General features: G+C 37.7%; 1 protein-coding gene across 5 annotated transcripts in view; it reads right to left on the bottom strand.

Annotated features, from left to right (window-relative positions):
• The window catches only part of C1H9orf135 (chromosome 1 C9orf135 homolog), a 226,189-nt gene that overhangs the window by 86,957 nt on the left and 123,440 nt on the right, over positions 1-15,792 (bottom strand). For all 5 annotated transcript variants that reach the window (XM_021064725.1, XM_021064735.1, XM_021064704.1 and 2 more), the window contains one exon: positions 1,070-1,127. In XM_021064725.1, the coding sequence (XP_020920384.1) occupies positions 1,070-1,127 (58 nt within the window). The remainder of the gene's footprint in view (positions 1-1,069; positions 1,128-15,792) is intronic.

Genomic DNA, 15,792 nt, shown 5'->3' with positions numbered 1-15,792 from the left:
GTCCAGGCTCCCTGGGCTGGATGTCCAATACGGCATATTTGCTCTTAAGTCAAGCTAATCAAGTGTTCCTCCTCATGGCCTCTCCCTCCTGCAGAGTAGCCTAGATTTCTTACCCGGTGGCTTGGGGCTCCAAGAGTTGGAAGCAGTCTTCTTCAGGGTAGCCTGTGTTTACCTTTTCCATGTTCTATGGATCAAATCTATCACCTGACAGCCCAGATTCAAAAGATGAAGGAATATTCACCTCTTGCTGGGAAATGGCCTATCCATCATCTTTGGAAAAAAACTACCACATCTACTTTATTGCTCTTTATTTGGTCTAGAATTTCCTTTATAAAGGTATTTTAAATTTGTTTTGCTATGGTAATCTGTGTTTTTTATTTTATAGTTTACTAAGCAGATATTGCTAATATGAAGGAAAGATATTGTCTTTGATATTTTTACTGTCACCTTACTAAATGGTCACATTCATTCTAACTACTTCTCATTTTAATATCTTGGTTCTCCTGAGAGGACAATATTATCTGAAAATAAAGATTTTTTTCTCCTCTTTTTCAAAAGTTAAGTCTCTTATCTATTGTACTAGTTAAGACTTCCAGAACAAGACTAGTGTAAGTCATCTTGCTTTATTTCTGCTGTACATATATTTTTAAGTACAAGTATACTAAAGTTGTAAAATGGATATATTTTATCAACATGCATATTTCCCAGAGCCAAATTAAACCACTTATTTTCACGTGCTGATACAATACAAATGAATAGAAAGGTAGGATCTTATTCTAGATAAATTGAATTTAGGGAGTGGGACAATAAAACAAGATAAGGAAGAAAGGAACTAATATATTTTGGACACTGCAGTATTTTCTCCCTGAAATCTATACACTTCCCAAAATAAATCATAACCATAAAATATTCCATTGACTCCTACCAATAGCTAATATCTCTAAATAAATACATCATAAATCTCAGAAATTTGCCCTTTCTTCCCAAGTTTGACCATTTACAGTAGATATAAAAAATCGCTTCAAGTATAAAATATTAGAATATGGCTTTTCAGCCTTCTTATACTCACAAATGGTTGATATTGATATGGTGGAGCATATTCTTCTGCATATGTTGTCAATGTATACCTAAAAAGAGAAAAGTCAATTTTTAAGAAAAGAATGACTCTGAAAAAAAAATTAAAAAATTTTAATAGTACATGCTTGGAGTTCTCATCATGGCTCAGTGGTTAACGAATCCAACTAGGAACCATGAGGTTGCGGGTTCGATCCCTGGCCTTGCTCAGTGGGTTACAATCTGGTGTTGCCGTGAGTTGTGGTATAGGTCACAGATGTGGCTTGGATCCTGCGTTGCTGTGGCTCTGGCGTAGGCTGGAGGCTACAGCTCCGATTCAACCCCTAGCCTGGGAATCTCCACATGCCACGGGTGTGGCCCTAGAAAAGACAGAAAGACCAAAAAAAAAAAAAAAAAAAAAAAGTACATGCTTTACACAAAATAAAAACATTTCAAGGAATATTGGTCCATAGTAAAAACTTTAAATTTTAAAATTCCCAGGCCTTGTTTATAGTGTTATACCTACCACCAACCAGGTACCCTTTCTTCAGTTACTTCCAATTCAGTACCACCTACTATTCTCCTGTACTAATGATATGCTGCCAACTCAAGTCCCTGAGCTCATGTGCATTCCAGACTTTTGGGGTTCTCTTTTCCACTCACTTTCTGCCTCTCCAATCTTTTTTACCCAATCTTTTTCATGTTCTCTGCTGGATGACAACTGAAAAGATAATCGAAAACAATCAAGTGAACTGAGATTACATAGCTTTTCCAACCTCCACCCCATTAGTGATGGATGAAACATATTCTCCTCCTTCAAGTCTACAAGAACAGCCAAGTTCAAAAGAGAAACTCTGTGGTGCTAGATATGAAGAGGATACCCACTCAAATGGGAAGCCATAAGCTGATGTCCCAAGGCTCAAAGCTGGAGTTTGAACTGCCTATCAAGGGCAGGAAACATGGCCTTGGGTTCGCAGAAGGCACAGAGCTAAACTCCTTCTTATGTAAATGCTGTACCTCCATATAAAAGAGACCAAGGAAACTGTAGCCATCAGACCAGAGAAGCTTGCAAGAAAGCCTCTGTCTGTGTGGCACTCAGAATGGGGGAAAAATTATTCTCCTATGAGAAATTAAAGTCCTGCTTCTGTTCCTGGCAATATCATATGAGATTAGACGATTCAAAGAAACTCCTCTGAGAATTGCACATCTAAAAATATTGGGTACAGGGAAATTTAAACATTTTAACACATGGCTGAGCTGGTGGGAAAACAGATAACTCAACGAGTAACAGAATTCCAAAATAACTAGGATATCAACTGAGAACTGTTATTGGGTACAGGTGCTAATATTTACCTGGCAGAAACCATCAATTGTTGCCAGGCTTTCAAGATGTGATTTCCAAAGGGTATTTAGCATTATCTAGGAACTTGTTAGAAATGCAAATACATCGATGCCACCCCAGATCTGCTGAATCAGAAATTGTGGGGGATGGGGCCAGCAATCTGTGTTTTTTTTGTTTTTGTTTTTTTCTTTTTATGGCTGAACCTGCATGCACTGCTGCAGTTGGATTCTTAATACACTGCCACATTGCAGGAACTCCAAGCAATCTGCATTTTAACAAGCCCTCTAAATGATTTTGTTGTTGTTGTCTTTTAGGGCCACTCCTGGGGCATATGGAAGTTCCTAGGTAGGGGTGGAATCCGAGCTGCAGCTCCCAGCCTACATCACAGCCACAGCAACACAGGATTCAAGCTGCAAGCTGCAACTAAGGATCCTTAACCCATTGAGGGAGGCCAGGGATCGCCTCATGAATACTAGTTAGGTTCTTAATCTGCTGAGCCACAATGGGAATTTGGCTCTAGGTGATTCTGACGCACACTAAAATTTCAGTACTAGAAATTAAAAGAACAAAAATCAGAAGTGTAACTTTCAAACCAGCAAATTACAAAAATAAAATTAAGGAGTTCCCGTCGTGGCACAGTGGTTAGCGAATCCAACTAGGAACCATGAGGTTGCGGGTTCGGTCCCTGCCCTTGCTCAGTGGGTTAACGATCCGGCGTTGCCGTGAGCTGTGGTGTAGGTTGCAGACGTGACTCGGATCCCGCGTTGCTGTGGCTCTGGCGTAGGCCGTGGCTACAGCTCCGATTCGACCCCTAGCCTGGGAACCTCCATATGCCGCGGGAGCGGCCCAAGAAATAGCAAAAAAAATAAAAATAAAAAATAAAATAAAATTAAGTAACTTTGCAATCACAATGAAAGATAAGGGATTAAACCCACCAGTGAAAGTATTTTCTTGGACTTAAATTGAACATCATGTTTTATAGTCCAAATCTATGATTTTGGGGGTTGTTTCTGAAGTACAGTTGATTTACAATATCATATTAGCTCCAGGTGTACAGCACAGCGATTCGGTACTTTTATAGTTTATACTCCATAAAAAATTATTACAAAATAATGGTGATAATTCCGTACTATACAATATACCCTTGTTGCTTATTTATCTTATATATAGTAGTTTGTATCAATCCCATACTCCTATCTTGCCCCTCCCCTCTCCCTGCCACTGGTAACCAGTAGTTTCTTTTCTTTTCTTTTTTTTTTTTTTTCCTGTCTTTTCGTTATCCTTTCCGGGATATGTCTCGATTTTATCTTTCAACCTTGTTCTCTTAATTTATCTTTTTTCATTGTGCTCTGTTCTTTTTTTTTTTTCTTGTGTTTATTTATTTATTTTATTTATTTTAATTTTTTTTGTCTTTTTGCTATTTCTTTGGGCCGCTTCCGCAGCATATGGAGGTTCCCAGGCTAGGGGTCGAATCGGAGCTGTAGCCACTGGCCTACGCCACAGCCACAGCAACTCGGGATCCGAGCCGCGTCTGCAACCTACACCACAGCTCATGGCAACGCCGGATCGTTAACCCACTGAGCAAGGGCAGGGACCGAACCCGCAACCTCATGGTTCCTAGTTGGATTCGTTAACCACTGCGCCACGACGGGAACTCCAGTAGTTTCTTTTCTATGAGTCTGTTTCTGTTTTGCTATATACATTTTTTGCTTTTTCTTTTTTTTTTTAGATTTCACATGTAAATAATATCATACAGTATTTGTCTTTCTCTGTCTAATTTTACTGAGCCTAATTACATTCTTTTTATGGCTGAGTAAAATATAAAATTATATATATATACATATATCACATCTTTAGTCCATCTGTTGATGTACATTTGGTTGCTTCTCTGTCTTAGCTATTGTAAAGAGTGCCGCTATGAACACTTTAGTGCACATATCTTTTCAAATTTTTTTCGGATATATACTCAGGAGAGGAAGAGCTGGATCACATGGTAGTTCTATTTTTAGTTTTATGAGGAAGCTCCATACTGTTTTCCAGTGTCTGTACCAAATTATATTCCTACCAACAGCATACAAGTATTCTCTTTTATCCATATCCTTGACAACATTTGATATTTGTGTTCTTTTTTTTTTCCTTTTGTGCTGGTGGCATGTAGAAGTTCCTGGGTCAGGGACTGAACCCTTAATACAGCAGAAAGCTGAGCCACAGCAGTGACAATGCTGGATCCTTAACCCACTGAATCACCAGGAACTGTGTTCTTTTCTTTTTTAAATTTATGGTCATAAACCAACTATAATGGAAAAAATAAAAATCATTTAAAAAAATAAATTTTGGTTATAGCCAGGGTATGTGGGAGTTCCCAGGCCAGGGACTGAATATCTGAGTAGCAGCTGTGACCTATGCCACAGCTGCAGTGAAGCCAGATCCTTTAACACACTGTGCTGGGCGAGGGATCAAACCTGCACCTCTGCAGCAACCCAGGCTGCTGTAGTCGGATTCTTAGCCCACTGTGCCATGGCAGGAACCCCCTCCCTGTATTATTTTTTAATGATAGCCATTCTGACAGGAGTGAGGTGATATTTTACTGTTGTTTTGCTTTGCATTTCTCTAATAATTAACGATGCTGAGCATCTTTTCACATGTCTGTTAGCTATCAATGTGTTTTCTTTAGCAAAAAATGACTATTCAGATCTTTTTCCCATTTTTTAATTGGATTGTTTGGGTTTTTTTTTGATATTGAGTTGTATGAGCTGTTTATATATTTGGATATTGACCTCTTATTGGTCATATCATTTGCAAATATTTTCTTCCATTTAGTAGGTTGTCTTTTCATTTTGTCAACAGTTTCCTTTGCTGTTCAAAAGCCTTTAAGTTTCACTTGGTCCCATATCTTTATTTCTATTGCCTTAAGGAACAGACTCCCCAATATACTGCTATGGTATATGTCAAAGACTGTTCTGCCTGTATTTTCTCCAGGAGTTTTATAATATCTAATTTTACATTTATGTCTTTATTTTGAGTTTATTTTTGTATATGGCCTTAGAGAATGTTCTAACTGCATTCTTTTTACATGTAGCTATCCAGTATTCCCAGCACCATCTATTGAAGAGAATGTCTTTTCTCCATTTTATACCCTTGCCTCCTTTGTCATAGAGTAATTAACCACAGGTGTATTAATTTATTTCTGGGCTCTTTATTCTGCTCCATTGATCTGTGTGTCCAGTTTTGCGCCAATACCATGCTGTTTTGTTTACTGTAGCTTTATAGCAGAGTGTCAGGAAGGACGATACCTCCAGTTTTGTTCTTTTTTCTGAAGGTCACTTTGGCAATTCAGTGTCTTTTGTGGTTACATATAAATTTTAGGATTATTTGTTCTAGTTCTGTGAAAAATGTCATGGATATTTTAACAGGGATTGCATTAATTGCTTGCTTTGGTTAGTATGGCCATTTTAACAATATTAATTCTTCCAATCCATGAACATGGGATATCTTTCCTATTTTTGGTATCATCTTCAATTTCCTTTATCAATGTTTTATAGTTCTCAGAGTATAGGTATTCACCTACTTAGTTGAGTTTATTACTAGGTATTTTATAATTTTTGATGCAATTTTAAAATGGCTTTTTTTTTGCTTTTTCTGATAGTTCATTAATAATGTATAGAAAAACAACAGATTTCTGTATGTTAACCTTGTATGCTACAACTTTACTGATTTCATTTATTAGTTCTAATAGTTTTTTGGTGTAGACTTCAGAGTTTTCTATGTACAGTATCATGTCATCTGCAAATAGTGACAATTTCACTTCTTCTCTTCCAATTTAGATTCCTTTTCACTTTCTTATATGATTGCTATGGCTTGAACTTTTGATGCTGTGTTAAATAGAAGTGGCAAGAGTGGGTATCTGTCTTGTTTCCATATTTAATTTAATTTTTTTTTTTTTTAAGGCCACACTTGCAGCACATGGAAGTTCATGGGATAGGGGTCAAATTGGAGCTGCAGCTGCCAGCCTAAGCCACAGCCACACCAAAGCAACATTAGATCTGAGCTGCATCTGTGACCTATGTCACAATTTGCAGCAACACCGAATATTTAGCCTGCTGAGTGAGGCCAGGGATTAAACACATATCTTCACAGACACTATGTTGTGTTCTTAACTCAAAGAGCCACAATGGAAACTCCTTTGTTCTTGAATTTAGAGGAAAGGCTTTCAGGTTTTCACCACTGAATATGTTAGCTGTGGGCTTATAATTAATTTTCTTCACTATATTGTTATGTCCCCTCTATACCAACTCTGATGAGCGTTTTTATCATGAATGGATGTTGAATATTGTCCAATGCTTTTTCTGCATATATTGAGATAATCATGTATTTTTTCCCTTCCTTTTGTTAATGTGGTAATATCACATTGATTGATCTGTAAATATTGAACCATCCTTGCATTCCTGGAATAAATCCTACTTAATCATAATGTATCATTCTTTTGATATTCAGTTTGCTAATATATTGTTGAGGATTTTTACATCTATATTCGCCAAAGATATTGACCTGTAATTTTCTTTTCTTTAATATATTTTTCTGGTTTTGGTATCAGGGTAATGGTAAAATGAATTGGGGACTATTCAATCCTCTTCAATTTTCTGAAATAATTTGAGAAGGACAGACACAAGTTCTTCTTTATGTGTTAGCAAGACTTTCCTTGTGAAGCAATCTGGTCCTAGTATTTTGTGTTAGGAGGTTTTTTTTGTTTTTTGTTTTTTAAATACAAATTGCTGGGAGTTTGGTCTCTTTTTTTTTTTTTTTTTTTTTTTTTTTACTTACAAATTCAATTTCACTACTAGTGATTAGATTGTTCAAACTGTTTCTTCTTTTTATTCAATCTCAGCAGGTTGTACATTTCTTTTTCCTTTTCTTTTTTCTTTTTTTTTTTTCTTTTAGGGCCACACCTGCAGCATATGGAAGTTCCTGGGCTAATGGTTGAATCAGAGCTGTAGCTGCTCCCCTATGCCACAGCCACAGCAATGTGGGATCTGAGCCATGTCTGTGACCTACACTATAGCCCACAGCAATGCTGGATCCTTAACCCACTGAGAAAGGCCAGGGATCGAACCCACATATTCATGGATACTAACCAGATTCATTTCTGCTGAGCCATGATGGGAACTCCTGAGTTGTAGATTTCTAAAAATGCATCCATTTCTTCTAGGCTGTCCAGTTTGTTGACATATAACTGTTTGTAGTATTCTCTTACAATTTTTTTTTTGGTATCTCTGTGGTATTGGCTGTTATTTCTCCTCTGATTACAAGTTTATACATTTTGCTTATTGTAATAAAAAGACAGCTCCTGGCTTTATTGATATTTCATTTTTGTCTCTATTTTATTTATTTCCACTATGATCTTTATTATTTCCTTCCTTTTGCTGACTTTGGGGTTTGCTTGCTCCTTTTTCTAATTACTTCAGATGGTAGGTTAAGTTGTTTCAGATTGTTCTTATTTCTTGAGGAAGACCTGTATTGCTATAAACTTTCCTCTTAGAACTGCTTTTACTGCATCCTATACATAGATTATGGAAATTTGTGCTTCCATTTTCATTTGTCTTGAGGCAATTTCTGATTTCCTCTTTGATTTCTTCATTAACTCACTGGTTTTTTTAGTATCATGTTGTGCAGTCTCCACATGTTTCTGCTTTTCCCACTTTTCTTTCTGTAATTCATTTCTGGTTTCATTTTTTTGTGGCTGGAAAAAAATTCTTGATATAATTCTATCCTCTTAAATTTTTTGAGCCTTATTTTGTGGCCTAGCATGTATGCTTTTGTTCCTTTCTCCTTAGTTTTGGTGGATCTATTGTAAATTTTTGATTTGTAGTTACAATGGGGTTCATATATGTTGATCTATATCTATTTGTTTTAAACTGGTAGTCATTTAAGTTCAAACACATACTAAAAGATCTGCATTTTTTATTCCCCCCTCCTCCATTTTGTGTTTTTGATGTCATATTTTACTGTCTCATGTTCATCCTTTAATTGTTTATTGTAGTGATAGGTGCTTTTACAACTTTTTTGCCTTTTGATCTTTATACTAGCTTATTTAGGTGGTTGGTCCTCAGCCCTTACTATATATTTGGCTTTGCTAGAGGGATTTTCCTTTTCTTATAGATTCTTAATTCTTTTCCACTTAAAAAAGACACTTTACCATTTTTAAAAGTTATGTTTAGTGTTGATGAACTCAGTTTTTGCTTGTCTGAGAAGCTCTTTATCTCTCCTTCAGTCATAAAAAAATAATCTCATTGGATAGATAAACTTTGGTTTCCTTTTCAGCACTTTGAATATATCATGCCACTCCCTGGTGGCCTACAGAAAACTCAGCTGAGAGTCTTATGGGGAGTCCCTTGTATATGACTCTGTTTCTCTTTTACTGCCTTTAGAATTCTTCCCTTTTAACTTTCACCATTTTAAATATGATATGTTTTAGTTATGGTATGTCTGTCTGGATCCATCTTATTGGGGACCTTTTGTGTTTCCTGTACCTGGATATCTGTTTCCTTCTTCAAGTTTGGGAAATTTTCAGCCATATTTCAACAAATACATTTTCAACCTCCTTCTCTCTCCTCTCCTTCTCAGACCCTTAAAATGCAAATGCTGGTATGCTTAATGTTATTTCATAAATCTCTTAAACTGTTCTCATTTTAAAGTTTGTTTTTCTTTGTGCTGCTCTAATTGGATGACTTCCACCATTCTGCCTTTCAGGTCACCTATTCTTTCTTCTGCATTACTTAGTCTGCTATTCATTGCTTCTAGTGTGTTTTTTATTTCAGTTACTGAATTCTTCATTTCTGATTGGATCTTTTATATATTTTCCAGGTCTTTGTTAAAATTTTATGTGTTCTACTTTTAAGTTTTTAAATGAATTAATTAATTTTTGGCTTTTAGGGCTGCACCCATGGCACATGGAGGTTCCCAGGCTAGGGGTCGAATCAGAGCTGTAGCCACTGGCCTACACCACAGCCACAGCAATGTGGGATCTGAGCTGCATTTGTGACCTACACCACAGCTCACAACAATGCTGGATCCTCAACCCACTGATCAAGGCCAGGGATCAAACCAGCAACCTCATGGTTCCTAGTTGGATTCATTTCTGCTGCACCACAATGGGAACTCCAATTATTTTTAATTATAGTTGAGTTACAATGTTGCACCACTTTCTGCTATACAGAAAAGTGATCCAGTCATATATCTACATACATTCCTTTTGTTATATTATCTTCCATTATGCTCTATCCCAAGATATTGATATAGTTCCCTGTGCTAAAAAGTAGGACCTCATTGCTTTTCTATTATAAATGTATCAGTTTGCATCTAACCTCAAACTCCAAATCCACTCCAGATCCTCCCCCTCCCCCCAGCAACTACAAGTCTGTTCTCTCTGTCCGTGAGTCTGTTTCTGTTTTGTAGATAGGTTCATTTTTGCCATATTTTAGATTCCACATATAAGTAATATTATATGATATTTGTCTTTTTCTTTCTGTATTCATCTATTCTTTTCCCTAATTAAGTTAACATTCTTATTGCTAATTCTGTGAATTCTTTATCTGGTAAATTTGTTTCATTATTTTTTCAGGGGTTATCTCTTGCTCTTTCAATTGAGACCAGTTTCTCTACATTTTCATTTTGCTTAACTTTCTCTACTTCTATAAATTTAGGTGAAACAGTTACCTATTGCAGTCCCAAAGTGGTGTCCTTAGGAGGGAGCATCATTATACAGACTGCATGTACCCAATGCCTTTGGTGGGAGAGCTGGATTTGACATGACACAGGTCATGTCTTTACTCAGGATGTGCTGATAGCTATCTCTTTAATTGTGTTGGAGATGAAGGAGCTAGAGCTGGAGATGGGTGTGATGTGGGACTCCCCCTCTGTTCAGTGGCCCTTACCACCCTATCATGGGTGGGGTCTGATCCTATGTTGCTGAAGTAGAAGCCATGAGGTTTGAGCCTGAGCTGGTTCTGTTCCCTCCAAGTGCATGCTTCCCTCTTTCAAAGCACAGAGACACTTGCCCCAGAGGAGGGACGTGCTGAAGCAAGTGAAGCCTATGCAGGATCTTGGTTCATTCTGGCCACAGATAGAGATCCAAGCTTTTTCCTATGTACTGCTTGTGCAGGTGGCAGCAAGTGTTTCCATCACTCTGTTCAGGGTCCAAGTTCCATTTGTCCTTCACAGTTGATAATTCCTCCAAGTTTCCACTACCCCTGCCCTGTTGTGGGCAGCACTGCAAAGGAAGTGGGCCCAGGCTGACTCTTGGCATTCATCAGAGCATAAGTTAGTGTGGACTGGTCACTGTCAGAGTAGGCTTCTGGGCTTCCTCTGAGGTACTTGCATTAACAATGGCCACCCCCCACCACCACCACCACCACGGGCATGGCAGCCCTAGATCCAGTGCCACCTTGTGATATGGAGTAAGCAAGGCTAGAACATTTGCTTAGCTTAGGTTGCAACAAGTGCCAGGGTGGATGCAGGAAACCCAGCAGCCACTAGAGGAGTCTTTAATTCATCCTCTCTACCCTGCCTCAGAATCCAGGCTTCCTAGAGCTCTCCTATTAATCCCAGTGGTCCTCCAATCAGCCAAGGGGGTTTAGCTCCCCTATTTCTTCCCTTCCTACCCAATTACATGTGGACCTCTCTGGCAGCCTAGGTTCCACTGAGATTTTTCTGCCAGTTTACAGTTAGTTTCCAGTGAGAATTTTTCCACATGTAGATGTATTTCTGATATGTTCATGGGGAAAGGAGAGTTCCATGTCCTCCTACTCTACTGTCTTGGTTGATTTCATCCTCAACTCTATGCTTTTGCAACTAAGATAAAATTATTTTCAAAGAAAGTTTGAAAATAAAAGGATGTAAAAAGATATATCCAGCAAATATTTCCCAAGAGGAAGTGTTCTTATGTTAATAGCATAGGTAATCAACATTGAATAAAAAATTATTAGTTATAAAGATTATTATCTACTGATTAAAGGAACAAGTCATCAGAAAGATATAATAATCCTTAATCAATAAACCTAATAACAGATAGGCTATATAAGGCAAAAAGTGATAGAATCACAAAGATAAAATAACAAATTCACAGAGAGCAAGACTGAACATATACCTAGATCCTTTGGTTCTTTATATCAAAATCTCTACATACATCCTCCAAGACCAAAGAGATCAACAGGAAAACAAATAAGATCACACAGCTGCCCATGCATAAAGCACAACAGAACAGAGGCTAGAGAAGACTACAAATTTCTGTTTACATACAGATGAGAGAACAATCCGGAATTGGTAGAGTCAAATCTGGGGCCCATGCTATCGCAAAATCAGGTGTGGATTACATGGAAGAAGAGAGAGAGTGGCAAGTCCCTGGTGGGGATGAAACACAGAGGACATCACCTCCAAAAAGAGGGCATCTTCCTCTGATAGGAAAATACTGAGAATAAATCTGAGACCAGAGGATTTGAACATCGGCTTGTCTTTTTTTTTTTTTTTTTTCCTGTCTTTTTTTCTTGTTAGGGCTGCACCCGCAGCATATGGAGGTTCCCAGGCTAGAAGTCTAATCGGAGCTGCAGCTGCTGGCCTACACCACAGCCACAGCAATGCAGGATCCAAGCCACATCTGTGACATACACCACAGCTCACATCAATGCCAGATCCTTAACCCCCTGAGCAAGGCCATGGATCAAATCTGCAACCTCATGGTTCCTAGTCGGATTTGTTAACCACTGAGCCAGGACGGGAACTCCTGAACATTGGCTTTTCAATAAAAAGACTGGGAAAGTATGCAAGACCACAATAACAGTGTTGAGAAGGTGCTACCTCTGAGGAACTAGCTAGGTAAGGAAAAATAAAAAATCAAGCTCAGAAATTAAGGGTCCTAGAAACACCACTCTTTCAAAAGAGACGTCATTAATGAAATAAAGCTCACTTCACTGATTCAACAGAAGAGGGCACTCTTGAATGAAGATATTGAGGAAACTGTCCAAATTTCTCATTCACCCTTTGTACAATTATCTGATTCTTTCAGTCTAGGAAAATTCATTATACTTAAAATGAACAGAAAAAGGAGGCATTACTATGAGAAGAAACAATAAATGAGAATCACAACTAAGCTATTAAAATCATCCCAAGAAACATTTTTCCCAAGTAGTCATAGAAGTCCTCTATCACCACTTCTATTCGATGTACTGAAGATTCTAGCAAATACAGTAAAACAAGAAAAAGAAGCACAAGTATAATAACTAGAATAGAAGAAAAATATTTTTATTTTATAAGAATATCCAAGAGAACCTATAAATCATAAAAATAAGAAAGTTTCAGGAAGGTTGTTGGATACAAGATCAATAAAAAAAAAATCATACCCATACACCAGCAATAAGAAATTAAAAAGCATAAAGAGGAGTTTCTGCTGTGGCGCAGGGGAAACAAGTCTGATTAGCAACCATAAAGTTGCAGGTTTGATCCCTAGCCTCGCTCAGTGGGTTAAGGATCCAGTGTTGCCATGAGCTGTAGTGTAGGTTGTAGGTTCAGCTAGGATCCTGCATTGCTGTGGCTGTGACGCAGGCTGGCAGCTGTCGCTCCAATTTGACACCTAGCCTGGGAACTTCCATATGCCGTGGGTGCAGCCGTAAAAAGCTAAAAAAAAAAAAAAGAAAAAGAAAGAAAGAAAGTATAAAGTGGTAAAATCCCACTTATAACTCAAAATATCTGAGGTTCCCACAGGAATACAGCTAACAGAAGATTGACTAGATATTTATGGAGAAATTATAAAATTTTTGAAGGACTTAAAGTAACTCCTTTATAGATGGATTATTCTAATATATATTATGTGAAAGAGTATATATGAGTGTGTGTTTGTGTATATATATGTGTGTGTGTGTGTGTGTGTGTGTGTATAAAATAGTTCTTAAAGGTTTACTCTCCAACATTTTGTGTGTAGGTCTTGATTAAATTACGATTTAAAACAAACTTCTATTGCTCAAGATACTACAGAGTTACATGAGAAGCCATAGACTAGAAGAAGGTATTACAAAATTAACCAAAATAAACAATATTAGTACCCAGAAAAAAAAAAGATTCTTATAAATAAATAAAAGATAAAATCCATGGCAGGCAGAGGGGAAAGGATTTTTTAAAATAACGAAGTGATTCACAGTAGAAGAAAACAGAATGGCTAATAGATATTTGAAAATAAATTCAGACTTAAAATTCAGTCTTGGAGTCCCCACTGTGGCACAACGGGATCAGCAACATCTCTGGAGCCCTGGGACAAAGGTTCAATTCCTGGCCTGGCACAGTGAGTTAAGGATCCAGCTGAAGCTGTGGTGTAGGTTGCAACTATGGCTTGAATCTGATCCCTGGCCTGGGAACTCCACAGGCCATGGGACAGCCAAAAAAGAAAAAAAAATTCAGTCTTAAATTCAGTAATCAATGAAATGCAAAGTAAAACAACAACGAGGTACCATTTTATATCCATTAGACTGGTAAAAGGTAAAAATATTCTATAATGTTCATAAGGGTATGAAAGAATTAAAATACTATTGGCGGCAATATTTTTCAAAATTGAAAGCTTGTATATTTTGGAGTTCCCATCATGGCGCAGTGGAAATGAATCTGACTAGGAACCATGAGGTTGCAGGTTCAATCCCTGGCCTCCCTCAGTGGGTTAAGGATCCGGCATTGCCGTGAGCTGTGGTGTAGGTCACAGATGTGGTTCAGATCCTGCGTTGCTGTGGCTGTGGCGTAGGCTGGCGGCTATAGCTCTGATTAGACTCCTAGCCTGGGAACCTCCATATGCTGCGGGTGCGGCCCCGAAAAGAAAAAGAAAAAAGAAAAAGAAAATGTGTGTATTTAATACCTAGCAAATCTATTTTCCAATATAAAGAAACTCTTGCATACATACTCAAGGAGACACATATAAGGATACTCGATAAACTCTTATTTGTAATAGTGAAAATTTGGAAGCTAATGCCCATAAATAAGGTGGATATGTTAGATGGCTAGATAAATCATTTCTCTAAAAGATATGAAACAAATTATGGTGAAAATATTAATTTATAACTGGATAATGACTAGACGGGTGTCTAAAAATCACTTTATTTGAAAATATTCTATTATCTTAAAATAGTTAAGTATGAATAGATGACAATGAACTTGTTTCCCTGTTTTATTTCATCCAAAGTTATGATTCAAATGCTATGGTTATTAGCCAAATATCAAGAGTTTGCTTTGTGCGGGCTGACCTGGCAAGCCAGCATTGGCATCCCTCAACTCACCTAAAGCAGACAGAAACCCATTCCACATATTCAGGCCCTTCTCCCTCTCCTTATTATCACCTCCTGGCACAGAGAGAGATAAAAGTAGGCACTGAAAAATTTACTGAATGAATAAACTAACAAAAGCAAATTAAAATATAAGAGATCCACAAGGAGAATTCTAAGTAAATTGAGGCAAAAGATTGAAAAAGCAATGTGACTTGACCAAATGGAAACCTTTATAACAATGAATGATGACTTTCAGTCAGTCATAGTTACTTATAATCTCTTTGTGATTCCCCACTCCTTTCTTATAAATCCAAAGAAGGCAATAACAATCTTTAAGTGAAATATTTAATCAAATGATAGCCTTTGAGAATAAAAATAAGGAAAATCAACATTGATCTTCCTCTTTGATACCCTCTTAGAGCTGTAGTCAAATAAAGAATATAAAAGAAAGATCGAGTCCATCAAAAGACAGATGGCCTTCAGAGAAACTCAGGAAAGTAAAAGATGAGAAAGTAAGGGAGGCATTGGTTTGGGGAATATCCTGAGGAAGAGGTGTCCTGGCTCATAAGCCAGACTTCACCGGTTTTAGGTACAGAGTTGTAGTTTTATCAGTGTCAAGGCTCCAATCCAAATTATGTCAGCCAATAATGTCTTTAATTCGTGTCTGTAACCACCAGGAGCAAGTCTATGCCATGTGGCCCTGCTCTACCACTCCCTCACGATCCATAGCTGAACAGGTGCTTGCAATTATCAGCCTCCAGCCCATGTCTGTCAGAGTTCTCCCTGGGATTTCTTAATAACCACCAAAGGAAAAGGACCAGTCACTCTCCTGTGATGAGCACCATGGGATATAATGTCCCTACTCTCAGAGGGTGCAAACAAAGCAAACAGGAAGAGAAACACGGAAGTTTTCTAGTCCTGATTCCAGCAATCTCTGAAGCCCAACTCTTCAATGGATTTTCCCAGAGCTCCATGAGATACTCTATACTCTTTTTAATTAACTCCCCTTTTGGCCCAAGATAATTTTAATTGTGCCTTCTCTCACTTACAGCCAAAGAGTCCTGACTTATAATCAAGCAGTCGAAGTCTGAGGCCATTGATCAT

This window comes from Sus scrofa, chromosome 1 (genome assembly GCF_000003025.6).
Source record: "Sus scrofa isolate TJ Tabasco breed Duroc chromosome 1, Sscrofa11.1, whole genome shotgun sequence".
Classification (NCBI taxonomy): Eukaryota; Metazoa; Chordata; class Mammalia; order Artiodactyla; family Suidae; genus Sus; species Sus scrofa.
This window is presented reverse-complemented; position numbering and strand designations above follow the sequence as displayed.